The 25,936-nt window shown below is 42.6% G+C and overlaps 3 protein-coding genes across 13 annotated transcripts in view; all 3 read left to right on the forward strand.

Moving 5' to 3' along the window:
* Nucleotides 1-9,431, forward strand: part of LOC127008702 (recombining binding protein suppressor of hairless-like) — a 198,654-nt gene extending 189,223 nt beyond the window's left edge. For all 11 annotated transcript variants that reach the window (XM_050881032.1, XM_050881034.1, XM_050881036.1 and 8 more), the window contains 5 exons: nucleotides 569-706; nucleotides 3,685-3,938; nucleotides 5,559-5,714; nucleotides 6,310-6,495; nucleotides 7,102-9,431. In XM_050881032.1, the coding sequence (XP_050736989.1) occupies nucleotides 569-706; nucleotides 3,685-3,938; nucleotides 5,559-5,714; nucleotides 6,310-6,495; nucleotides 7,102-7,461 (1,094 nt within the window). In that variant the 3' untranslated portion in view covers nucleotides 7,462-9,431. The remainder of the gene's footprint in view (nucleotides 1-568; nucleotides 707-3,684; nucleotides 3,939-5,558; nucleotides 5,715-6,309; nucleotides 6,496-7,101) is intronic.
* A 1,811-nt stretch (nucleotides 9,432-11,242) lies between these two features.
* LOC127008704 (U3 small nucleolar RNA-associated protein 15 homolog) lies at nucleotides 11,243-16,492 on the forward strand. Its single transcript, XM_050881042.1, has 11 exons — nucleotides 11,243-11,401; nucleotides 12,152-12,244; nucleotides 12,450-12,634; nucleotides 12,977-13,100; nucleotides 13,249-13,429; nucleotides 14,109-14,326; nucleotides 14,570-14,740; nucleotides 14,965-15,116; nucleotides 15,422-15,555; nucleotides 15,721-15,788; nucleotides 16,233-16,492. The coding sequence occupies exons 1-11, from the start codon at nucleotides 11,312-11,314 to the stop codon at nucleotides 16,443-16,445; spliced, it is 1,629 nt and encodes a 542-aa protein (XP_050736999.1). The 5' UTR covers nucleotides 11,243-11,311; the 3' UTR covers nucleotides 16,446-16,492.
* A 1,354-nt stretch (nucleotides 16,493-17,846) lies between these two features.
* Nucleotides 17,847-24,458, forward strand: LOC127008703 (FAST kinase domain-containing protein 4-like). The gene is made up of 7 exons (XM_050881041.1): nucleotides 17,847-17,962; nucleotides 19,995-20,115; nucleotides 20,606-20,752; nucleotides 21,729-21,811; nucleotides 22,354-22,465; nucleotides 22,861-22,968; nucleotides 23,077-24,458. Exons 2-7 carry the CDS (start codon nucleotides 20,029-20,031, stop codon nucleotides 24,361-24,363), a joined length of 1,824 nt encoding a protein of 607 aa, XP_050736998.1. The 5' UTR covers nucleotides 17,847-17,962; nucleotides 19,995-20,028; the 3' UTR covers nucleotides 24,364-24,458.
* The last annotated feature ends 1,478 nt before the right edge of the window (nucleotides 24,459-25,936 follow it).

The following is a 25,936-nucleotide window of genomic DNA, read 5'->3' on the forward strand; positions in this document are numbered from 1 at the left end:
TGTCATAGTCGTTAATAAATCACAGGGCCACGTTACTGATTCAATACGGCTTAGTTCCTGATTCATTGAGGCTATGTTAATTATATGGACGAGGTTACTAATTTACCTAGGCTATATTATTACTTTACTTGAACTTGGTTACTATTTTATTTTGGTAAGTTATTTAGTGGCCCAAGATAACTATTTTATATGGACTAGGTTACTAATTAATTTGTACTAGGCTCGTAATTCATTTTAGCTAGTTTATACGTAATGAGGCTGTTTCAGTGTATATATACAATTTTTTTTACAACAAAAGAGACAGCTCAAGGGCACAAAAAAAGGAAACAATAATAAAAAAAGGCCCACTACTTGCTGCTCCTAAAAAGAATCCAAAGAGGTGGCCGAAAGAGAGGTCAGTTTCGGAAGGAGAGGTGTCCTGATACCCTCCTCTTGAAAGAGTTCCAAAAGTTATAGTAATGAAGTCTGCGTTTCAGTGCATGAGTATGTATGAGAGTTTCTATGTATGTGTGCTAAAAGCGTGTGTGTGTGTGTGTGTGTGTGCTCATGGCTCTTGTCTGTCTTTCAGTGTGCATTGCCTCAGGGACCAAAGTGGCTCTCTTCAACCGCCTTCGCTCCCAGACGGTGTCCACGCGGTATCTCCACGTCGAAAACGGCAACTTCCACGCCTCGTCCACGCAATGGGGCGCCTTCACCATCCACCTGCGTGAGTGTCCCTGGCAACGTTGATCTGTTTCCTGTCTTCCACCTGTTCATCCACATCCATCTTCATCCACCTTCCATATTTATCTCGCTTTTGCTCGTCTCCGCTTCCCTTCACTGATTTTCACACCTTTATCTCTCTCCTTAATTCTTCTGCTCTTCTACATCCACAACATTTATCTTGTCTCCTGCTTACTCTTTCACACCTTCACCTTTTTTTCTTCTAACCGTCTTTGCTGCCTACCCATATCTTTTATCTATCTCCCTCCATCTTCTAAATACCTCATCTACCTCTCCTTTCCTGTCTTCGCATTTGCTACCCAACACTTCCCCACCTCCACTTTTTTCTCTTCTATCCGTCTTCGCTGCCTATCTACATCGTTATCTATCACCCTCCATCTTCTAAATGCCCCATCTACCTCTCTCTTCATGTCTCCGTATTTGCTACCCACCACTTCCCTCCACATCGCTATCTTCTCACATCCGCCCCTTCCACCACCTTCGCACCAGCACTGATATGTTTCTCGTCTCCCACCTGTTCATCCATGCATCTCCACATCTCCACCTCTCTTCCTCTCTACTAACCATCTCTGCTACCCACCACTGACCTCTATTCCTTTATCTTTCTCCTCTTCATCCACCCTTCACTCGTCTCCACATCTACCTGTCTTTATCCACCTGTCTTCCACACTCCACACTTTAACCTGTCTTCTCTCCGCTCTCCACCTGCTCCTCCATATATTCACCGCACCTCCGCCTCTCCACCTGTCCGCCTCACGCCTCCATCCCTTCACCTGTCGCTCACCTGTCATTTTAAACACTTTCTCACCTGCCTCGCCTCCACCACCTGTCCTGCGGCCTCCACCTGTCCGCCTACCCTCTTTAATGTGCCCTAGACTTAAGAAGGAAGGATATATATTTATTTATTTTATTTGTTTGTTTGTTTATTGGTATGTTATTTTTTCGTCTCTCTTCTCTACTTTCTCTTATTTCCTCTGATGTTTGTCCTGTTTACTGAGATGAACGAGAATGTATAGATATATTTGTTTTGTTTATTTCTTTTGTTTGTGTATGATTTGTTTGTCTGTTGGTTGGTTTATGTAATTTGTTCGTCTCTCCTCCTCTCCGCTTCCTCATCTTTCCTTTGTTGTTTGTTCTGTCAACTTAAGGAGATGAAAACGGTATAGATTTACTTTTTTTATTTCCTAACTTTCTTTTCATGTCTTCGGGAATGTAGAATTAAGACGAAGGAATGGTTTTAATCGCATCTAATTTTGCTGTTTGCTCTTGGGAGTCGCAAGGAGGGGACAGGAAATAGCTAAAGATCAGTTTCATCACCTCTTAACCCGTATTTAGCTTTATTCCCCTAAGTCATTGATAATAAGCTTAGGTTGGGATTAGTTCAGTTCGCTTTACTTTATTCCTGAGCCGAGTATCATTTCTTCTTCTTCTTTTGACCTATAACGCTTTGTATCGCTTCTTAGGTCCTCCTCCTCTCGTTCCTCCCTTCTTATTCACACACCTTTCTTTTCAGTGTTACGTAATTTTCTAACCTGAAATAAAGCCACTTATCTTCACTTATTCAGACATTTGTGCCCTTTTTTTCCCAGCACTGCGCGAGGAACACCTTTGCCAACTTTACCTTCCTTCTCTCTCCACCTCAACACCACTTTACTGACTAGAGAGTATATATGTGTTTAACGTGAGGAACAGTTCGGAGTCGAGTTCAAAATTTAATCTCCGCTCAACTCTTTTATGAGGAGCTTTTGTCTTGCCCAGGTGTTGCTGCAGGTAATGTCAGGTGAATGTCAGGTGATGAGGGGGAGAAGAGATGACGCACGTGATGGAGAGGGGAAGAGTTATGAAGGGAGGGTGAGGAAGAGGAAGAAGGGGGTAGTTTTGTAGGTATTGATAGTGAAGAGGTCAATGGGGGGGTGTATTTTTGTGAGGTGAATAGGAGGAAAGGGAGAAAAGAAGATGACGCGGATGATGAAGAAGGGAGGGGTTACGAAGGGATGGTGAGGAAGAGGAAGAAGGGGGTAGTTTTGTAGGTATTGATAGTGAAGAGGGCAATGGGGGGGTGTATATTTGTGAGGTGAATAGGAGGAAAGGAAGAAAAGAAGATGGCAGATGATCGAAAGGTGATGGGATACAAAGGGATGTTGAGAAAGAAGAAAATGGTAGTATTGCAGATAATGTTGATGAGGAGAATGATGGGGCAGTGTTATTTGTGAGGAATGAAATGCGTAGTTAGGAATGGTTACTTGAAAGATGAAGATAGGTAGTTAGGATGTGACGGAGGAGATAGAGAAAGGGAATGAAGGGTAGGTGTGTGTGTGTGTGTGTGTGTGTGTGTGTGTGTGTGTGTGTATGTGTGTGTGTGTTAAAGATACGGCAGGTGATGGAGGAAGAAATGAGAGGAGAGCAGGTGATTGGAAAGGAGAGGAGAGGGGGAGAGGGAGATACCGGGAGGTGGGGGTAGTAGGGTGAAGGGAGGAGGTAGGGGGAGGTACAGGACAGCAGGTGAGATTCTATTATTCACCGTGCACTTTTATCTCTCGCCTCCGTCTCTTCCATCTTTGAGTCTCGGCTGTCTCTCTCTCTTCCCTTTACCTCGAGGACTTTTAACTCTTTTCTTACAAATCTTTTTCTTTTTAATATATACAAAACAGGAAATAAACAACCCACCGTAACACAATTTGACCCTCCACAGTGAAGAACGAAACACAAATCCGTGAAAGCATAGCACCATAAGAGAGAATGCAGAAACCAACCCCATCACTACACCAACACAAACTAACCATATAGCAACCACCATAACACTGCTTCACTCTCCACAGTGGACGACAACGAGAACGAGATCAAAACCAATCCCACTACCACATCAACACAAACCAAACAATAACAACCAACCTCATAGTCACATCAACACAAAACTCAACCTATCAACACTCCACCCTAACACTAATCTACCCTCCGCAGTGGACGACAACGAGAGCGAGAGTGAGGAGTTCAGTGTGCGTGACGGGTACATCCACTACGGGGCGACGGTGAAGCTGGTGTGCGCCGTGACGGGGATGGCGCTGCCCAGGCTCATCATCCGGAAGGTGGACAAGCAGACGGCCCTCCTTGACGCCGATGACCCCGTGTCGCAGCTCCACAAGTGCGCGTTCTACATGAAGGACACGGAGCGCATGTACCTGTGTCTCAGCCAGGAGAGGATTATCCAGTTCCAGGTGAGTTGAGGCTGTGGTTTGATTGACTGAGTGATTGATTGATTGGTATACAAATTTAAGCATTGAGTGATTGATTAATTGACTGATTGCTGGATTGTTTAAGGTGTTAACTGATTGATTGGCAGTCTTGATTGGTATACAAATTTAAGTATTGACTGACTGATTGCTCGACTGTTTGAGGTGTTAACTGATTGATTGGTAGTCTGATTGGTATGGTTTTTTTTACGTTTTTTTTTAATGATGGGTTGATTATTGCCTATTTTGAAAGACTGTTAATTCTCTTGTTGACTGACTGACTGATCGATTGATTGATTATTTGACTGACTGACTGATTGATGGATGGAATGACTTACTGATTTCTATGTTTTTTGATTGGTTGACTTAGTGTTTTGAGTGTTCGGTTGTTAGGTAGACATAGTGATTGAGAGATTGATTGATATTTTGGTTGACTGACTGACTGAAAGGATGATTGATTAGGTGACTGGCTGGTTCATATGTTCATTGGTTGATGGCTGCTAAGTTTTTTTTCTTCATTTATTTATGTTCGAAAAAAAATATTAGTCATACTCTAAAAGCCCCATCTTCCTCAATGCTTTATCATGAACTCTTTCTATACACCTTTTTTTTTTTTCCCTTTATGTTCACGGTCCTGTACACAATTTCTTTTTTTTGGGCGGGGGGGGAGGGGGGGCTATTTTTCTTTATAAATAACAATCATCTATCCATTCCTGTATTTTCACATGTCCTGTTCACAATTTCTTTTTTTTTTTGGGGGGGGGGGAGGGGGGGGGGCTATTTTTCTTTATAAATAACAATCATCTACCTATTCGTGTATTTTCTCATGTCCTGTTCACAATTTCTTTTTTTATAGTTTATGGTTCATTTCCTTCATAAAGAACAATCATCTCGACCTTCTGATCTCTTTCTCTCCAATTACCAGCGTTAAAAAATGACCTCCACGGCCAGCCCTTCCTCGCCCTTTCCCTCACACTCACATACTTTCCTCTGCGAAGAAAAATCACCCTTGCCCTCCATTTTCTCTTCTGCCAAATGGACTTTCAGCTGTGAGGGCAAAATAGATCACCTGTCTCCCACTCCTTTTTCTTTCCCTACCATTCCTACTTCAAGCAATAGAAGAAAAAACAGCCATTCCCTTTCACTTTTCTGCCAATGTACTTTCATCTATAGCAGAAGAAAAATAACTTCAGTGTCCAATTCCCGTTTCTTTTCCTACCATTCACACTATCAGGTATAAAAAGGAAAGTGTGATGACTCCTTCCTTTCCTTCATTTCTTGCTTTCGAGTATAAAAAAAAGAGAAAACACCATTACTCTTTTTTCCTGCCATTTCCTACCTTGCAAACATAAAAGAGGAAATACAGAGCACTTACATTCTCTACTTTCAAGAACAAGACTAAAAATACCTCACCTACTCAGTGCCCAAAGAAAAAAAAGAAAAAATATTAAAATACCCCACCTACTCAGTCCCCTCCCAGTGCAAGAAGAGAGGAAAAGGAGAGAAATGTAATAGTATATCCCCATTTACTCAGTGCTTGTAGGAAACTATACACAGTGCTTAAAGAGATATAGACAAATAATTAATCTTTTCGCTCCTCCGCAGGCCACCCCATGCCCCAAGGAAGCCAACAAGGAGATGATCAATGACGGCGCCTCATGGACCATCATCAGCACCGACAAGGCCGAGTACCAGTTCTACGAGGGCATGGGTCCCGTACGTGCCCCGGTGACGCCCGTGCCCATCGTCAACTCCCTCCATGTAAGACACTTGATTTATGTACTTGTTTGCTTTCTCTTTCATTTTGTCATTCATTCTTTCTTTCTTTCTTTCTTTCTTTCTTACTAATATTCATTCATTCATTCCTCCATTCTTTCTTTCATTCATTCATTCATTTTCAAGATCCCATTCTCTTTTTTTCTTGAGTGTGAGTATTTTATTTCGTTCTCTTGTTTGTTTTCAAGTTGGTTCGACTTTCTTTGTCTTTTTTCTTTTCTTTCACCCAATATTTCTTGTCCCTTTTTTTTTCTTATTTTCCTTTTGTTTTTCCTCCTCAGGTGTCTCTACTTTCCCTTCCTGAGTTCTGTTTATACAATTTCCACTACAAGTAAAATCCCAATATTATTTTCTTTTTCATTCCCCTTTAATCATACCTTCATCTTTTCCTCCACCCAAATTTTTTATATAACTACTAATATTTTGTCTTATTAGTCATTCTGTAATTTAATTCTTCTCAAACTTCAATGATTATAGAACAAAGCTTGATAACATCCTTGCTATTATCCTTTTAGTGTCCCCTTATCTCCCATTCATGCTATAACACCTTACCCTAACCTTAACTTACCTCTCTTAACAGCTCAATGGTGGAGGGGACGTGGCAATGCTGGAGCTCACAGGGGAGAACTTTAGCCCCAACCTGCGTGTGTGGTTCGGGGATGTTGAGGCGGAGACCATGTACCGCTGCCAGGAGTCCATGCTGTGTGTGGTGCCAGACATCTCGGCCTTCAGGAGGGGCTGGCAGTGGGTGCGGCAGCCTACACAGGTGAGGGAACTCTATTCTTGCTTGCTCTGACCTTTTCTGTAGTTTGTTTTTCCTTGGGCAGTATTGAACGACATTTATTTTGTCGTCAATTTGTTTATTACTGCTTAACTGTAGCTTTGTGAGGTAGTCAGTGTTTTTTTGGGGGGGATTTTACCAAGAACGGCCATTTTTTTTTCTCAGTTTATAGTTCACAGCAAGAAGTAGCTTAGAGGAAATTATAACTCATTAAAACATGAGTACAGTGCTACATAAAGAAGTTTCAACAAGTTTCCAAAAGTATTATTAATATGAAAGTAACACATAAAGAAACACATACATACTGATGAGATAATTTGCATGCTAAAGGAAGATGGAAACACACAATCTTTTGACACAGCAGTACGAAGTTACATTAGCCAGGAACAAGTCTTTATTTTGCACATTTGAAGATAGATCAAGGCCTGCAAAGGAGTTAGAGGAAAGAGGCACATAGTTTCACATCACCAAAGCTGAGAGCATATTAAGCAGAGGAAAGAAAAATTGATTAAGCAAGAGCATGTTAGCCAGAGCTTGAGGCAGCTTGAGTGTCAACTGAGTGTGAGCCGCCACTGACCACGTGTTCCACAGGTTCCTGTCTCGCTGGTGAGGCACGACGGGATAATCTACGCCACCAACCTCACCTTCACCTACACGCCGGAGCCCGGGCCGCGCCAGCACTGCCCCCAGGCTGACGACATCATGCGGCCCCCCCACAGGCTGCCCCCGGCCTCCCTCCAGGATGCCCCGCCCTCCACCCACCCTCACCACCACACCTCGCCACCAAACCCACTTGTGCCGCTGCAGTTTGAGCCCTCGCAGCCCCTCCACACACCCACACAGCAGCAGCAGCAGCAGCAACAACAACAGCAGCAGCAGCAACAGCAGCAACAACAGCAGCAACAGCAGCAACAACAACAGCAGCAACAGCAGCAGCAGCAGCACCTGTGAGGGTCTGCCCATGTCTTCCTACATTAGCTCCATCTCCACCTCCTCCAGACTCCCCATGCCTTGAGTGTCGCTAGTGTGAGGCGCCCGGGGAGTGCGAGTGGTGGCGGTGGTGGTGGTGGCGGCACTGTTGTGATGGGCCAGTGAAGAGTTGGCCACAAGGAGTTGGTCACCTGTCTGCCCTGTGTGTGGTACTTAAAGAGTGTGGACGCTCATGTGCGCGGACAGTCTCCAGGGCAGCGGGAAAACGTTCATGTATGTGTGTGTGGCGGGGAACACGGCTGTCACTCCATGCCGTGTATGTGATGTGTGTACAACAATAAAAGCAACCACAGCAACAAGAAGAGTAATAACAACCATGTCATAATAGTTTTGGTTTTTGCAACGTTCTTTTGTATCACCAATTGTACATGACATTCCATTTTTACTATGACCACACTCAATGTACAAAGTTGAATAGTAAGTAGTGTAGAAAACTGCAAAGATTATTTGTTTACTACCAAAAAAAGGGAAGACGTGACTTGTGCATCGTCTCAAAAAAGAGGTTTTGGCGGCAAGTGACACATTTCTCTAGAGGTTCCTTCTACTGTTTGTGATATTTTTGTACTTGTACGATTGAAAGTATTTTTAGATCTCAAATTTAGGTGTTCAGATCTATTTCTTGAGTGGATTTTGTATTGTTTTATTTTTGTAAATACATCCTTAGACTGTATTAATCTGTTGTAGTCCATATTATAATTTAAAACTACAAAACAGATAGCATCAGTTTTGTTTAGTGAGTGTTGTCCAGTGTGGCTGTGGCTCCCCCCTCACCCGGTGCCTCCCTGCTATGGTACAAATTATCCTGTTGACTCCTCCCTCAGACTCCCAACACGGGATCACTCAGACTAATATATATATTCATCAGGAATTTATTTTGGGAAGAAGTTTATGGTTTTCTTTTGTGTGTACATGAATTGCTGTATATTCGTATTATTTAAAGCTTTTATGTTATGTAAATTTTCTTCTTTGATTTGTTTTGGTTTTAAGAGAAGTCAGTGATATCATTTTATTAATGTATATTGCTGGAAAGTAATTTTGTATCAGAAGCTTTTTATGTATTTGTCAGGATTATTTTAGAGAGGCCCATGACATTTTTATTAGTGTACTATTGCTAGAATCATATCATATCAGACATTTTAAATGGTTACTTTCAGTTACCAAATTTCATGAGTTTTTGTTTTTGCTTGAATTTTTTTTATTAGTGCAAATGTGAAAGAAATTTTAATTATACTTTTAGACGTCTTCAGTTTCTTAGTGAGTACATTTACTGTGTATTATTGGTGGCTGGCAATGCCACCCACAACCTAAATTATATCTTTACAAAATTATTAAGGAAAACCATACTAAGAAAGCCCTATATTTTTAGATGTAAACTGTAATTTAACATTCAGATTAAAAAAAATATTGTTAGCCCAGGTACGAGAGTTGTTAGAATTTATTTCCAAAGTATAATCTTGACTTGAGAAGCACCACAAAGTCAAGCTGGGCTGAAGAATTGATAAATATACAGAAGTTTTCAAATTTAACAAGTGGCACAGCCTGACAACAAAACTCTCCCCTCAGTATAAACAAATAGACAAATAGATAAAGATATGAAATAAGGTAAAATAAAGCAGCACTGATAGACATAAGGCATAGCATAATACTGTCTGTAACAAAACCTTTTCCTGAATCACACACAAAACACGAGTGGTTGTGAGGTGGAGCGAGGCAGGAGGGGAGATGCCACGGCAGGCAGGGCGACCGACCGTCTTATCTCAGTCACACTTCACACACTGGGCGAGTAATTCATGTACCTCTTCAGGGTCACAAGGCAGGCAGTGTGCTGTGCTCGGCAGCAGGACACGCAGAAGTTTGTGATAGTGTACAGCAGTCTCTTTGTGTACAGTATTTAATAATATTCATTAATGCAATAAAATTCAGTTTGTAAAGTTTGGTTATATTCTTTCCCTGTGTGTATATCTAATTGTAGTATATGAGAATTGGATTAAGATCATATTGTCTTAACTTCACACTGGCTTTTCCAACTTTCTTTAAATTTATGGATGTTTGTGTGTCTAATTATCTCTGCATCCAGATTATTGCAATAGGGAAGCCAAATCTCTACAGTTTTCTTTTTCCGTATCTAGTTTTTCTTGATTCATGCAAATGGTCCCTCATCTTTTCACTATTGTTTACCAGCGAGTCTTCCCTGTCTCCGTGCTCCAGGTTCGTTGTGCTTGAACACCATAATTGTCACCTGTTTTTTTATAGTATAGGTAGGTCCAGTTTGCAGTCTTTTGTATTGCATGTGTGTGGGTGGGTGGGTGCATGGGTGTGTGTGCATGGGGGTGCATGGGTGTGTGTGGGTGGGTGCATGGGTGTGTGTGGGTGGGTGCATGGATGTGTGTGCATGGGTGTGTGTGGGTGAGTGCATGGGTGTGTGGGTGTGGGTGCATGGGTGTATTTTGTGAGTTGTCCCAGCCAAGACAAGAGACTTTCCAAACGATTATAAATTGAAGTAAGGATGTGTACTATTTTCATTCAACTCACGCATGAGGGCCTTTGAACAGATAATCTTGGGTAAAATACATGTAGATAGATAAAGAAAATATCAGGAAGAGTAACGGGAACAGTGCTGTCTATCTATCTACGAGACTATATGGGAAAATGCTGAGTTCCATGAAGGTCAATGTTGGCACCAGTCAGCACCTTATATATCACCTGGCACTGAAATATTGGCGGAGACAGATATTTGAACGGCATTGTTTTAAAAGAGCTGTCACTACTAGGAGGCATTAAAAAAAAATAAAGGATTTACTTAAGATATATGAATAGACCAATCGAAATTGTTTATTGTTGCAAAAATAGCAGCAACAACAGAGGATATGGAAGGTGCTTGGAAAAAAGTGACAAAGGGAATTCAACCCAGAGAAAAGAAAGGTAAGAGAATAAAATATGGATGAAGTAGAAAACGATTAGGAACATCACGTGGACACAGAAAATAGTGAAGTATATTGGTGTGATAATCATGTGGTAATTCTTAAGATTTATCAATAGAGTCTTTGGATTAACCATGGAGATAGTATTTTTTTTTCCGGAAATCACTAAATAATTGACTTTTCAATGCCTTTTGTGGACCCGCCGCCGCAGCCGCAAAATAGCTCGCAGAGAGGTTCAACTTGGGGGACCCGTGGGAAATCGGGGGTTTTGGGTGGGGGAGCATATTTAAACTACTCCAACCGAACTTTACATAACCTAACTACTCAACCCCCCCCCCCCCCCCACACACACACACACACACGTATATGCGACTTATTTCTGCGAGGAGGTATTTCTCGCAACCCCGGGTGGACCATCGCCGCCAGAAGAGGCTACGCTTTCGTGAATATTATATTTTCAACAATAAAAAAAAAAAAATAGTCCTTGAATTTGATGTAAAAAGCGTTTCCGTGACTATTGAACGTTTGTAGAAAAGATATATGAAGAGCTAGTGATGCTTCATAAGGTAGGTAATGAAATACTGGCACGTTGATAAAACGAATCTTAACCTATATTTTTTGACAATACTGATTGATTTATGGATTGATAGTTTATCGTCGCAAGTAAGCAACACAGGAAAAGGGAGGAGCATGCCATCCCAACCCCAAGGCATACTTTAATGCGAATATTTTATCAAGGCGGGATAATACGCCAACTCCTAAGAATAATAACCTAGATGCTATACTTCTTCTTGGGTGTTTTATGGGGCTAGTTAGGCTAGGTGCCCGTGCTGTGGTGGAGGACAATATTGGTGGCGCCGTATCCCCCGCGCCGAGGTAAACACGGCGGCATGGCGGCCTTCAAGAAGACACACACGCGCGGCTACTCTCGCGCGGCCGCCAAGACCACCTCGGACACGCTCTACTGGAAGAAGCTTGACGTAAGGACTTATGAGTGTACTGTGGTCTGGTTATTAATAGGAGGGGTGCGCCTAGCGTGCTGCACAGCCTCCGCCAAGCACCCACCGGGCAGGGCTGGGGACGGAGTGTTGGTGTTAGACTCGTGCTGGACCTCAAATGTCAGCCGTGGCAGTGTAGCGAATTCCAACTTAATATATCCGGAATGTCTGTTAATATAGCAACATGTCACTTCAATTTTACATAATCTCGGGTAACTACAAAAGTTTCCTAAATATCTTGCCATGTGGTGCGTTGAAAGGCCCGCAGGATGACGTCCATGCATGCCCCACCTACACTCCCCCGCCCCGGGCCAGCACATTAATGCTCCCACCCTGCACTGGCTAGTTTGTTTGATTGCTGCTAATCAGGCATTTTCATCTCCTGCACTTATCAAAGTTCTTAACCTAATGAATTATAAATTGCAGTCAAAATCTCATATCCTTAATAATTATATAAAGATTTTTTATCAATTTTTTTTACATAATTTATCTATTTATTTTTTATCTTATTCCTGAAACTTAAAAGTAAAATGCGTGTCAGTGAAATATAAAGAATCAAGGAATAGTTTTCCATATTAACTGATTTAGCTTTAAATATAATGTGTAATTGACTGCTGTCAGACAGAATGAGTTTGCAATTTGTGGAGGGTAGTTCATACTGTAACCAGACTTTTCCCTAGACTATAAGGTGTATAACTTTATATCTCTTGATGATATAATTTGTATTTTCAGTTTCCAGTGACAGTCAAAGAGTTCACAGCAATAGACAGTGTGGACGTGAGCCCTGTGGATCCTCACTACATAGCCGTCACTTCTGGGCCAAAGGTGAGGATGCATCTTACTGCCATTTAGTTATGGTATTCTATTTTGCCTTTTGTAAGGTAATGTTTTCCATACTATTATTTATGAAGAACCAAGTATCCTCCAGATTAAATAACATTTCATTCATCTTTTATTCAAATTTAAACTACAAGCAGAATGATCAAAAGTGTTTGAAGACTAAGTTACATATTTACCTACGCCTTGACAGGTTGATGTGTATCACCGGGAGACGACACAGGTGTGGCGCACCATCTCCAGGTTTCAGCGGTCAGCCTACGGAGGAAAGTTTAGACAGGATGGTCAGCTGCTGGTGGCGGGCACAGAGGAAGGTGTAGTCAAGCTCTTTAACCACAGACAAAAGCAGCTCCTCAGGATATTTAAAGGACATGAAGGGTGTGTATTTGTTAACTGCTTTTATATGTGTGTGTGTGTGGACATGCTTATGAATTTGCTTAATTTCAGTTTACAGGATTCAAGTTGTGTAAATGCCGCCCTGTTTTCATATTTTCTTCTTGAATATCCTCTTACAAATGTTGATATTCTTTATCCACACCACCTCTGTCTCTAAGCCATTCCATACATTGATAAGTTTGTATGAGAAGAAACTCTTTTCAATATCTTTTATGCATTGCCTATTATTCAGCCTTTAGACAGCCTGTTTCAGTCTTCCTTCACTAACCACTCTTATCAGTATGGTGAAGCCCTCAAATACATTGTCTTTTCCTCCCAATTCAGTGCCACTCATCGCGTTGACTTCATTCAGGGCGTCCCACATATTGTCTCCTTCTCCGATGACAAGACAGGTGTTGTTTGGGACATCAGCAATGAGGACAAAATCTGCACCCTTTCTGGACACACGGTAACTATTCTTTCTTAGCTTACATTTAGTATTTTATTTTCATTTTTCCCGTGATCAGATTGTTTATACAGGTAATGACTGAAGTGAATGATGGGACCTTATGCAAACAACTATAGAGTTTGAGAACCACATTCTGCTGACTTTCCAGGACTTCATTCGAGCCGGGATAACAAGTCCTGCCTCTCAGCACATCATCCTGACTGGCTCGTATGACCACACAGTGCGGCTATGGGACACTCGCACGGCCACCAGCGTGTTGACAGTGGACCACGGCACACCAGTGGAGAGTCTGGTCTGCTTTCCTTCAGGAGGTGTCTTTGTATCTGCAGGTGACGTATTTGAAGGATTCTATTTTCAGTGAGATTATTGGTCAGTTGTCCCTCCCTCAGCTATTTTATTATTTTACTTTCTGCTAGAGTTGCTTCCCTATTATTTTTAGCGATGTAATGTAGTATAGTAATTTCTCAGTGATGTAAGACTAAAGATCTCACATCGGTGTTATAGGTGTCAGTAACAAATGTCATAATATAGCTAGATGTGGTGTAAAGACAGTGTCATAACTGATGGAGTAAAAGTAAACATTTATCATATTTCTCCTTCCTATGATGAATGTGATGGATAGCAAGTAGAATGCATAAAAGATCAGGCAGATATTGAATATGTCCTACTTAATTAAAGGTAGCATGAGAAATATGAGGGAAGTAGGATGAAATTAGTATGTATGCAGAGGCAGTGGGGTGAAAAGCAGATAGAACAGTGATGAGTATTATCTCCATCTTTCCTCATGAGGGTGCAAGGTGAAGACAGTAGGAGGTTATAGAACAAATAAGGCCATGCATTGAATATCTTTCCTAATAATTCCAATTCATCTGAAAAATTCATTAACATTTTATCCCCCAAAATCACCTAATTGTACATATCACAGTTTATTCATATCAAAAGTTAATGAAGTCAGTAATAGTGACATAAACTAAAACTGCAACAAGTACTGAATCGTTCCTTCTCTAGGTGGGTGTGAGGTGAAGGTGTGGGATGCCATTGCTGGTCGCCTTCTCTCCAAGGTGTCCCAGCATCACAAGACCGTCACCTGCCTTGCCTTCGCCAGTGACAACAAACGGCTCCTCTCGGGCTCCCTCGACCGCCATGTCAAGATTTACGACGTGGACACTTACTCTGTGGTCCATACACTTGACTATCCCGCACCCGTCCTGTGTATGGCTGTGGCGGTGAGTGTGTTTATATGTGTGTTCACCTAGTTGTAGTATACAGGATTTGAGTTGAGCTTATGTTGTCCTTTCTACATATCTCCTTTTGTGTAACTTTGCCTTGAATTTGTGGATGTTCTAGCCCCTGAGAACAAGTCATTCACCAACTCTCTTCCCTATCTGTATATTTATTTAACCTCTATTAGAGACTTTCACTCACATTAGCATACTATATGCCATTATGATGCTTTTTCATCATGACAGCCTGGAGATGCTACACTGGCAGTGGGCATGATCGCTGGTGGGTCGGGACTCGTGTCCTTCCAGCACCGTCGTGACCCTGAAGCCTCAAAGCTGGCTGCCAAGGAAGCCAATACCAAGGCCAACATCAGGAACACCGTCTCAGATGACTTCAGGACCCTCTCAGATGACCATGTGAGTGTTTGGGTGACCTGCTGCATTTGCTGCAGTATTATCATCATGTCTCATCATTGTTAGTCTTTTGAAAACCACAATGAAACATGAGAATTTTCAGCACTGTATCTGTAGTCATTGTCAATATCATCAGTTTTGTTGCAATAAGCACTGTTGTCAGATATTTGGTTATGTGACCTTCACCGTCCCTACTATGTTTAACCCCAATCTCCCTCCCTCTTTAGATTGTCCCTGGCATGACCACACAGAAAATGGCCAAGTATGACAGGATGATATGCAAGTTTGAGTACAGCCGTGCCCTCGATGCTGTCATGCTCTCCTTCATCGCAAACAAGTGCACCAGCATTTCTGTTGGTGTCTTGCAGGAGCTGATCAGGTTTGTCCGCTCTTTATTTTTACCAGTTTCATGATTCTGTAGCTCTGAATAATTTTTTATTATCCGTTACCTGTTGTCTTTGCTACTTGTAACATTTAGTTCTCATATCTGCCGCCTTGTTTTCATCATATCCGTTTTGCTCTTCAAATATTGGTCACTAGATATTTTGCAGAACAGGATTCTTGGATGTGAGAGACCCTAGTATATTTATTTCCTAGTCATGATCTCTCAATTTCCTCTTAGTGGTTGGTTATCATTGCCTTCCTCTTATCTCAGATCCTTGTAATGTGCTTTTTCCCATTTAGACGAGGGGGCATCAGGACTGCAGTGGCCGGCAGAGACGTGAAGAAACTCACTCCCCTCCTCATGTTCCTCATCAAGAACATCCGACACCCGGCATACAAGCCGGTCCTCATGGATGTTGCTAATATTGTCATTGGTATGTGCTTTGGCTTGTGTGTTCTTGAAGTTTGTGAAATAAGTAAGAAAAAATAATAGTTTTCTCATGATTTTTATATAAAAAAAATTCTTGATACATCTTTTACCGAAAATATTGTTTTTAATAATTCAGAGTTTTCATTCTCCTTCTTGGTTCCATTTCCAGATGTTTATGGTGACTCCCTGGATGAGAACCCACAGCTAGTGAGACACTTTCGACGGCTGAAGGATGAGGTGTGTGCTTGTGTGTATATCTATCTGCATGAATCTTTAAAACACTGAAAATACTCCTGAGACAAACAGATTAGTATGTAAACCTGCAGATGTGGCTGTAGAGATGAGGAGGGAGGAGATTATCAAGTATTATAATGGTAAAGATAAAACATATTGGTGGTGATGCAAGTGTTGGAGTTGTGCATAAGTCCTAATGCTGTGATGGTAAAAGAAAAGAAATGAAAAGTAAAACAATGAGGTGTGGAATATTCATAAGGAATGGAAAGTATGGAAGGGAAACAGTAAACAATAAGAGAAAATAATGAAAAGTTAAGAAGGGAAAGAATTGTAATGTGAAGTGTTTGAAGAGTAAGAAAGAAAAATTGAATATTAGTAATGGGAAATAAAGTTTGGAGAAAGTAAATAAAACCAACCTTACTAACATTTACAATCCATTCTTCCCAGGTTGCTGCAGAACTTCAGCTGTGTAAGGAGCACAGCGCACTCATGGGGGCGATACAGATGTTCCTCACCACCTCCAGCCCTCATGCCAACACCTCCTCCCTGGTTAGTGTGCAGCAGCTGGCCACCACGGAGGGTCACAACACACTATCTCGGATGCTGCACCCGTCATCCTCTGCCAAGTCCGCCTCTAGTCTGGTGGTGGATGTTATCTGACCCAGCGCACCTCCATGAAAAGAGGGAAATAAAAATGTCTTATATTGTCTGTGTGTGTCTGTGTCTTTGTTGAGTGGGTGATAGTATGTGGAACAATTAATGTTATCAGATTATCGTATTCACTGCATTATTTTTTCTGGTTTCTGAGCCATAATTATTGTAAAAAAACATCATCAATTGGTGGTTTTAACAATAACATGAATTGAAAATTGTTATTTGTGTCAGTATGACAGTTTTGGGGCTGAAAGAGGTAAATTCAATGTTCTGAGTACAAAAATCTGGGAACTATCCATGGTGTGGAGATTTTTTTTCTTCCTTGCTTGATGGAGAAAGTGAATAAAGTCCCACTTGGTTGTAGGATACTATTATTGGCCGAATAGGTAGTGTTGGCTTCCCGTCTCACCGGTTGTGGTTTGATTCCCAGTCTTGGCTTAGATGTGTTTCAGAATTAGCAAAATCTAGGATCAGGCACTGGCATTGTTGCTGTGGCATATATAGGACCAGTCAGCAATGAAGACTGGATACCTAATATTCTCTGTGAAGGAGTTAATGGTAAAGTTTAGAACTGAAACAACAGTTCATCCTGTCGAGAAGGGAAGGCAGTAAAGTGACCCATTTGGTGTGAAAAATGACCAGAAACAGTTGGCTGGGGGGCACTGCTGGCTGGAAGAGTGTAGTGTTGGCTGCACATTTCATTGGTAGCTATTCCTGGCAATAGCAAAGCCTACATCCCCTTTCCCCCTGTTGGGTAGATCCTGCTTATGATTTGGAAAGAAGCAGCTCGCACTAGAACGATGTTTTCTTCCGATTTTCTCATACACTGGAATTTCATTTGGAGTTATAGATAATTGTACTATATAAGTGAGATGATATAGAGAAATGTGCATGGTATTACTTAGAAAATTGCCAAGTACTCGTGTTGATAGTGATAATGTTAAGTGCGGTTATTTAGTGATAGGTGAAGACAACGCAGGATAAGGTAAGCTTTGGAAGTGATTAAGAAAGTATATTGACATGAGAACAGAGGCAAGTTTCCAAAGCATTTAGGGTTCAACAACGATTCATTCTATTGATAGTATTACAAAATATTGTGGGTTACCAAACGAGTAACATTGTTTATAAGAGCTATTAATCCGCAAAAATGCATTAGTTGATATATATTACCATTAATCTAGTTGGTTACGAAATGCATGTAATAATGACGTCTAAATATTAGGATAAAACAGGTGTAACATTTCGAAGTGTCAGTCCCCGGCGCGAGACTGTCCCGCCGCGCCGCATCGTCTGCTCTCCGGCCGATACAGGGCGCCGTGTGTGACTGTGTGATTTCCTCCCCCATGTGAGCACCGGCCCTCCCCGGAGATACAATAGGCGGCCTTCACCAGGTGGGTGCGTGCGGGGCCGTGGTGTGGGGCGCGGGGGCGGGGTGCGGGCCGTTGTGTAACACCGGTGACAGGCCCCGTGCCCCGGGCTGCCCCACACCCGCCCCGCTGGGCAGGGTTTCTCTGGCCTCTGCTGTGAGTGCCTCCACACACCGAGTCGCCTGCCGGTGCCACGGCCACAGCACGGCCACCGCGCTGCTGTGTGAGGAGCACTGAGGAGGAGGCGGCTGGGATGATATTCACGAGAGGGCAGCCATCTCTTGCCATGTTAATACTTACAATGTGGATTCTTTGTAGATCTCAGAATGAAGGGCAGTAACAAATGACGGTTAATCTAGCCAACAACTGCTTCTAATATACCAAAAAAATAGCATGGGTACTGCATAGGATACTTCTTTTGCTTCACATTTGTGTAAGTTTTAGTTACTGGTCGTACAAAATGATTTACAAATAATAGAAAAGAATACAGTCGAAATTGGCTCTATGGGTCAAGGAGGCGAAGCCCTCCTGTTAGGGGGCGTGGGGGGTAAAGGCCTCCCGTTAGGGGGCCTGGGGGTAAAGTCCTCCCGTTTGGGGGCGTGGGGGTAAAGTCCTCCTGTTAGGGGGCGTGGCGGTAAAGTCCTCCCGCTAGGAGGCCTCCCATGTTAAGTGAGGTTAGGTTAGTTTAGATTTATTCAGCATGCAGTGTGGGCCATTGGAAACACACCACAGGATGGGGCAAGGCAGTGTCTGGGGTGGGTCCATTACGCATGCCGGTGGGAGCAGGGTTGCAGCAGGTGCACCTCAGGTATTGAAAAGTCAAGTCATTTCGTGATTTCTGGAAAAAAAATACTATCCATTATAAAGAAGCATCATATTTTGTCCAGAAATAAGCAGCCAGTGTCTCAAAAGTAGAAGGCTACCCTCTTGTCAATAGTCCCCAGCAGCTGACCCAGCACCTCCATCACTTTCTCTGTAAATGCGGTGTCACACTGGCCATTTTCCTTAAACTGTTGGGCATTCGGGCAACCACGGTTGCCCGTACGCCCGACCGAGAGTGAGTTGTCGGTTGTCCGTACGGATAGAAAATGGTTTGGGACAAGAGCAACTGCGCGGCAGTATGTAAACAGACGACAGTAGTGGCTGAGGAGTAGAAGATGAGTAGTGGCAGATGGCCTACCAAGAGAACCATAAAGTGGATTTACAGAGCTGCTTTGTCTACAAGAGAACCCCCTGTGCTGTGGGACCACACACACATAAAAACTTTGCCCAAAAGAATTTAAAAAGATATGATTGGTAAATGATTGTTGCTGCTCTTCCCTCATTCTGGTGTCTTGTTTGGATATGAGTGGGCCACCATTTCCAATAGTAATAAAAAATTTTCTTTATCTGTTCGATGAAAATTGTAGAAGGACTCCCGGTCTTCACAGCACAGTTCTCTGATGAGGTTTGGGTAAACACTCCTGTCCTCCCGTCTCTGAAACCATGATCATACCCACAACCACTTTTTTGTTCCATTTAACTGTTGCAACAAGTCCACAACAGGAGTAACAGCAGCACAAGCTGCAGCAGCCCTTACTTTTGCAAATGGCATCATGTGGATACAGAGAAACTGGTTTGTTTACACTTGGCCACGTGTGACGCACACCCGGAAAAGTTGGGCGTTGTCGTTTGCCTCTACCACCAACACAGTTGGAAGAAAAAGGCCCAGTGTGACAGCACCTTAAGACTGAACTTCAGATGCGCAGCACACTCCTGCTGGCTTCAGCTGTGTGCCTGCTTCTACATATATTAGTGGGCAAGGTTACAAGGGGGGCCTAGAGGGGCTTCAGGTCCTATTGGCCCTCCATTTGTTTTGAAAGAAAAAAAAATCTTTTTCTTGGTACAACCTCAGCTTCCCAGTGCACAAAGAAATCTCCAAGCCTTTCCTAAAACATTATGTAGCTGCCACTGTTGACTTGTAACTTATCCCCCACTTAACTTGTAATCATTTGCCACTAATTACTTAATCAATTACCACTACATTAGTAACCTATCCCCTCAAAGTTAGAACAAAAGATAAATAGATGGTAATTTCTTAAAATTATTGAACAACTTATTTTTTTTTTTACAATAAATTAGATACCGAACCTACATAAATATATAAGTAAATAAATGACTCACTGGAGACCCTTTTTTCTCCCCCCAGAGATGCCCTAAGTGTTTCTTCTCCACCGCTGAGGATGCTGCAGGTGGGGCGGGGGCTGGTGGCTGGCTGTGTGCGGGGGACGGGGGGCTGGCGACCCCTAACACCCACCACTGTGCCCTGTGTGAGTTACTTAAGTCGTGGGTGAATGGATGATAATAGTAAGATGAAATGGATGATAAAGCCATTTTTGCATGAAGTAAATGTACTACTATACTATGGATAAGCATTAGGATAGAAAGGAGTGAAATACAAATAACTAGTCCCCCAGTGCACTGAAAGCAGTAAATAACCTAAAATGTCCTGAAACCCATTTCTGGCACCTGAAAACACCATCAATCATCACAATCAAAGCAGTCATATACCATAATGTATGAGTCACAAATATATTTATATAGTATTTATAGTACAAGCTTCAAAGTTCCTAATGTTAATGAATTATGAATTTTGAGTTCTCAAATGTCAGGGGACAACATTGGTTACTGGATATCATCTATCATTCAGTGAACTCTTAAGCCCTGAACATCATCCTCAAGATAACACAAGCAAGCTGCCTCAAAGAGAAAACTATTTGATTATGATTGAGTTTCCTCCTAAGACTGTGCTCCTTGCAGGGTGTGGGGGCGTTAGTAGCAGGGTTCAACTGGACGCCACACCGCTGCAGACCCTCAGAAGGCCAGGAGCCACAACTGGAGCCGCAAGATGTGCCTCAGCTCCTCCGCACTGCCACCTCGGACGGCTCCCTCACCAGTGCATTCCAGGTGAGGTGCAGGGATGTGTTCAGGTGTTTAGTCTTCTTGATGTCATATATGTTTTAGCTGTGTTTGTACATCTCAGTGATTTATTGCATTGTGTTTGTTTGCATCTGTATTGAACTTTGTGTGTGTTTTCTCTTCAATAAGGCCTTTCCATGTCCATTACCTATTGGTTCTTGTCATGAAAATGTCTTCATGACTCTTAGCCTGTTTTTTCTGCAAATTCAACAAGTTGAGCTCACCTGTTTCTTATATCTACTCCAAAATGGCTAATTACTATTTCACAAAGTTTTGTTGTCTACTTTGGCATTAAGGTGTCCTATAGCTGTAGCAAGCTGGGTTTATGCTTCCTCATTGCTCTTTCCACATCCTCTTAGACCTTTTCTATTTCATCATCATTGTAAGTTGATGTTGGCACATAAGCCTAAAGTATTTTGAGTTTGTATCCTCTGTTCAACTTGATAATGACTCCTGTTACTCTTTTGTTGTTGCTTAAGAAGTCTTCTATGTTCCCTCCTGGGTATTATCCATTAAGAATCCTGATGCATGCTCTTTCCTATCAACAATACTTTTGTAGCATCAGATATGTCCATCATGCAATACAAGGAATTTCTCACCTGTTCCCTACCCTAATCTTGAAAAATTATTTTTGATAGATGTAAACTTCTTTGTTTTAGAATATGTAGGACTACTATTATGTATAGCTTTTAAGTGGGTGGGTAAATATGGTGATGTGGGTAGATATTGTGATGATACAGATGGAAATAACGATTATCATTGAAGTGTGAGACTGCCTGCTATTTTTCCTCAAAGTGGTAGGTAACACAAGAGTGCAAGAGAGCTAAGTTATTCCTGCTTCTCTCAATGTAATGCATAATAAATTAGTGACAAGGATATTATGTAACATAATTAGTAATGGAAGGGGCATATCATGCTCTTCATAGTATACATAAAAGTGAATCAATCCTCTACTGTCCTGCAGGGCCTCCACAAGCTGAGTGAGTGGGTGTCCACCAAGAAGGTTGACTTCAGGAAGGACGTGGAGGGCAAGGAACAGTTTGGGAAGTGAGTCTTGGTTTCTTGTGGCTCACCAAAGCCCTTCTTAGCTTGAAAGTAATCTTGAATTTGGGAATTTAGAAGGGAAAATGTATTTAGAAGTACAGCTTATTAAACCACTTTTCAGAGTTTGTTTATGATCATAAAAAGAGCATTGCTCAAGTTCTGCATAGCCAGTTATATTATTGATATAATTAAATAATTTATCTAACTGTGGTTTATATTTTGTTGTTATATCAGCTAAAATGAATTTAAACAATATTGACAGGTATTTGAGGTAGTAAGTATTTTTAATTGCTACGCACAAAACTTAATATACATGAAATATGTAAAACTGTTTATATATGAATTTCAACAATATTAGCCATTGCTAGAATAATGCTCCTTACATTAGGTCCAGTACTTAATATTATGAAGCATAGATTCTGGTGGTATGTGGTGCACATCCCTACTGCATTATCTCTTATTGCTCATTAGTTGATCGGACTTTATTGTTTCACATCCCCTTTTATTTGTTGGATGCAGTAAAAGCATGTGTTTGTGTGTTGCAGACTGATCAACATGATAGACCGAAGCACACTGCGCACTCCTCCCACGTCCCTGCTGGCAGCTCTCAAGAGCCTCACCAGGATGGGTGTGAGCAGCGACACACACGTGGTGCAGGTGTGTGGGTGTGGCCATGGGTACAGGTGTGGGGATGGCTGGGTGAAGTTGTTAGTTTCTTTATCCATTATTCATGATCAAAGGAAAGCATGCTTAACCTACTCTGTGTTTGTGTTCAGTTTTTTTATATCTTGTTTTTTGTCAAATTTGGGATATTATAATTTTTTTCCTAATTTTGTTATCAGAAATGGATTTTTTATTTTTTCATTTATTCATCTATAATTTAAAAGTAGTTTCAAATTAAGTAAATCTTCCAAGATAAGATATTACTGTGAGTGAGCTTGTCATTTGCTTAGGTATTTTCCCTCCTGTCTCCCTATCCTTGGCTTATCTATCATTTTCCTTCATGTGCTTTCAGATCTTCATTTCCCTCACTGTTGTCTCTTCCCTCACAGTCTATTGAGAATCAACTGCTGTGGAACATCAGGAAGGTGTCATTCCCCATCCTGCTGTCTATCCTCTTGTTTCATATCAAGCACCAGAATACAACCTTGGAGAAGAAGGCAAGTGGTTTAGAGACAAATTTTTTATCATGACATCATAAGAGTGATAACAAAGAGTAATGGTGTTTTTGTAGCAGTGGATTGTTTGTGATATTGTCCTGTTGGCAGGTGTTGCGTGAAGCAGTAGAGGCTGTGCAGCGGCGGTGGGTGGAGGTGCGCAGGGCCTCAGAGTTGGAAGCGTTGTACCTCAATCAGGAGCTGTTCACCCCAGAGTTCCTTGGGCACCTGGATGACCGCACCACTGAGCTGGCTGGTGAGATGAACTACAGCAAGCTGGCAAAGGTGTTCTGTGCACTGGGGTCTGTGCGGCGCCGTGCCACACCCGTCATCAGGAGTCTGGCCTTCCACATCGCCCGGCAGGGAGACCAGCTGCCCCCCAAGATGCTCTGCAACCTGCTGTTTGCCACACAAGCCCTCACCTTCCCTGACCCTGTGCTGCTGGAGAAAGTGGGTGCTGACCTTGCTTCACAGGTCCCTGAGATGGACAAGCCAGTCTTGGTGGGCAGCATCCTCTACTGTGCTGGTCAATTGAGATGGCGGTGCCCACTGCTGCTAGAGGCTTTGTCTGAGTGGATGGAGAAGAATGCTTCAGCTTGCCCTGCCCTAACCCTGGCTTCCATGGTTATTACTCTAGCCACAGTCTCTTACACCCCTACCAATTCTGATGCCCTATTTAGAGCTGTACTACCTCGCCTCACCAAAGAGTCGCTAAGCCGGGGGACTGTGTGGCTTGATGTGGTGTGGGCTCTGGTGGTGTTGGGCCGGGCCACCACCCAGCAGGTGGCATCTGTGCTGGACCCAGCCTTTGTGGCAGCAGTGAGTGCATCTGAGGCTCAGCACCGGCCTGGTATGAGACTCAAGTTGCTGAATGTAGATGCAGCAGCAGGACTGCTGCTGCAGGGGTATTCTGGGCCCAGGTTAGAGCTGGGGGAAGGAGCTGGGGCAGCCATGCCTGTGCGGGGCCGGGAGGAGCTGGGGCTGGCCCGCCACGTGCTGGGCACCCTCCATAATCTGGTGCCTCCCCCACGTTACCTGCTGGAGAACCTTCCTGCTCCAATGGGGGTGCAAGTGGATGGTGAGCTACTGACTGATCGGCAGGGTCGGCCGCTGCCCATCCAGGACCATGGTGGTTCCCTAGGGGGGACTGGGCCACCCCCAACGCCCCCAGAAGGTGCAATCAGGCTGGGGCTGCTGGTGTGGGGTTTCAGGGACTACACAGTGGGCACCCAGGAGCTGGTTGGCAGTGCCCGCCTGGCACTGCGTTTGGTGGAGGCCCGGGGCTGCCGGCCACTCCAGGTCCCATATTTTGAATATAGCCCTAAGGCCAAGACACTCAAGAATGTGCAGTACCTTGAGGCCAAAATTAAGGAGGCTGTTGCTGCCACGGTAAGTTAGCGCTGCATTAACTACAGCTGCTGCAGCTGCCCTGTACATACTAACTTATCTCTGTGATTGTCTGGCCTAGTTGTTTTAATAAAATAATTCTATACTCCTCTGTTTTACTCAGAGCAGCAGTTATCTAAGGCTATATTATAGAGGTACATTGATTCTCTTGACATGCAGAGTTGAGGATAAAAATGCACCTCTGAACTATGCAAGTGTCCTGGTGTGATTATTATAATTTTGTATAGTTATTGGTGGTGTGTTCTTGACAGCACAAATCTTCACATGATACATGGCCTATGTTCCTCCAGCATACCTAACCTAACCAAGCAAAACCTACGGGCCAAGGATCAAAATCTCAAATCCCTGCTCCAATTGATTAAATTCCTGCCTTAGAATAGAGAAATATATCTGACATCCTTACCAGGTCACCTTTAGGTCTTCTTTGGCTTCACATCACCATACCTCTAACACTTACCTCTCTACCCTCATCATAACCCTATCATAGCACTTCCAATAACCTTGTCTGTCTCTCCATTGACTGATTCAAGAATCTCATAATCCCACCCCAACACCTTACCATGTCATAACTAATTCTCACACCCTCCACTATCCCTACCCCACCCTAGATATAAGGAGGGAAGAGGAGCACACGATGGTGTGGCAGGTGTTTTGGAGGGTCAGGCTGCACATCACCACCACCACCATCACTGCCTTTCTACCTAACATTACAGGATGGAAGGTAAGACGTTGGTAGTGGTGGTCAAGTAGGTTCTCACTAGAAAGTATGGCTTGCTGTCCTATTATAGTTGTGTAGATTTTGTGTAAGGAAAGGGATTGAAGCTCTAAGTGCATGGTGTGGTAGTACTTCAGAAAATATGAAAGCTAAATTTTATATTGTTATTTCATATGCAACTATTTTGTTCGTACACATGCAGAGTGACACTTCTATGGAAGCAACCAGGGGAAAGTTACCTTTTGGTTGCCTTTTACAATACTGGCTACAAAGAAATTTTTAATCATTTCTTGGGGACGTGTTTTACTGATTAAGCAGTTATTTTTGTTCTTGTAGAGGCAGTTCTGTTGCAGATGTGTAGGATGAAAATTTGGAAACAGCAATTGGCTGTATTGCAATAAGTATAAAAATTGGAAGAGATCAACATGGTGAATTTGTAGAAAGAAACTACAGTAGCTTAGAGTCACACACATTAAAAAAAAGGAAATGGTCCTGGTGCAGGGAGGAGTAACAGGCCCCACCCCAACCAACCCAGATCTGGGGTTGGACGTACTGCTAGAATATTAGCCAGAGCAGGATGGATGACATTAATCAGAGAAATGTAGAATGTTGGGAAAAGTCTGGCAGTGGACAATTAAAAGCTGAAGATAATGATGACAGAATAGCAAGCCATTCTTAGAACTCACGGATAATGAAGTGCTTTGGACAATAAATGGAAATACTCATGAGAAGTGCATTAAAATTTTATAAGATGTGAGACAAACTTTAGGAGGCAGTGGAGTCTTTCTTAAATGGGTGTTTGTGAGATATATCTTTTGGAGGGAGGCAATTTAACATTTAAAAGGACTG

Source organism: Eriocheir sinensis, chromosome 38 (genome assembly GCF_024679095.1).
Source record: "Eriocheir sinensis breed Jianghai 21 chromosome 38, ASM2467909v1, whole genome shotgun sequence".
Taxonomy (NCBI): Eukaryota; Metazoa; Arthropoda; class Malacostraca; order Decapoda; family Varunidae; genus Eriocheir; species Eriocheir sinensis.

Coding starts and splice junctions, on each gene's coding strand:
- LOC127008704 (XM_050881042.1), top strand. CDS start 11,312: ATGGCGGCCTTCAAGAAGACACACACGCGCGGCTACTCTCGCGCGGCC. Junction 12,635..12,976: donor ATATTTAAAGGACATGAAGG/GTGTGTATTTGT, acceptor CTCCCAATTCAG/TGCCACTCATCGCGTTGACT. Junction 13,430..14,108: donor AGGTGTCTTTGTATCTGCAG/GTGACGTATTTG, acceptor TTCCTTCTCTAG/GTGGGTGTGAGGTGAAGGTG.
- LOC127008703 (XM_050881041.1), top strand. CDS start 20,029: ATGCTGCAGGTGGGGCGGGGGCTGGTGGCTGGCTGTGTGCGGGGGACG. Junction 20,753..21,728: donor CCCTCACCAGTGCATTCCAG/GTGAGGTGCAGG, acceptor ACTGTCCTGCAG/GGCCTCCACAAGCTGAGTGA. Junction 22,466..22,860: donor GCGACACACACGTGGTGCAG/GTGTGTGGGTGT, acceptor CTTCCCTCACAG/TCTATTGAGAATCAACTGCT.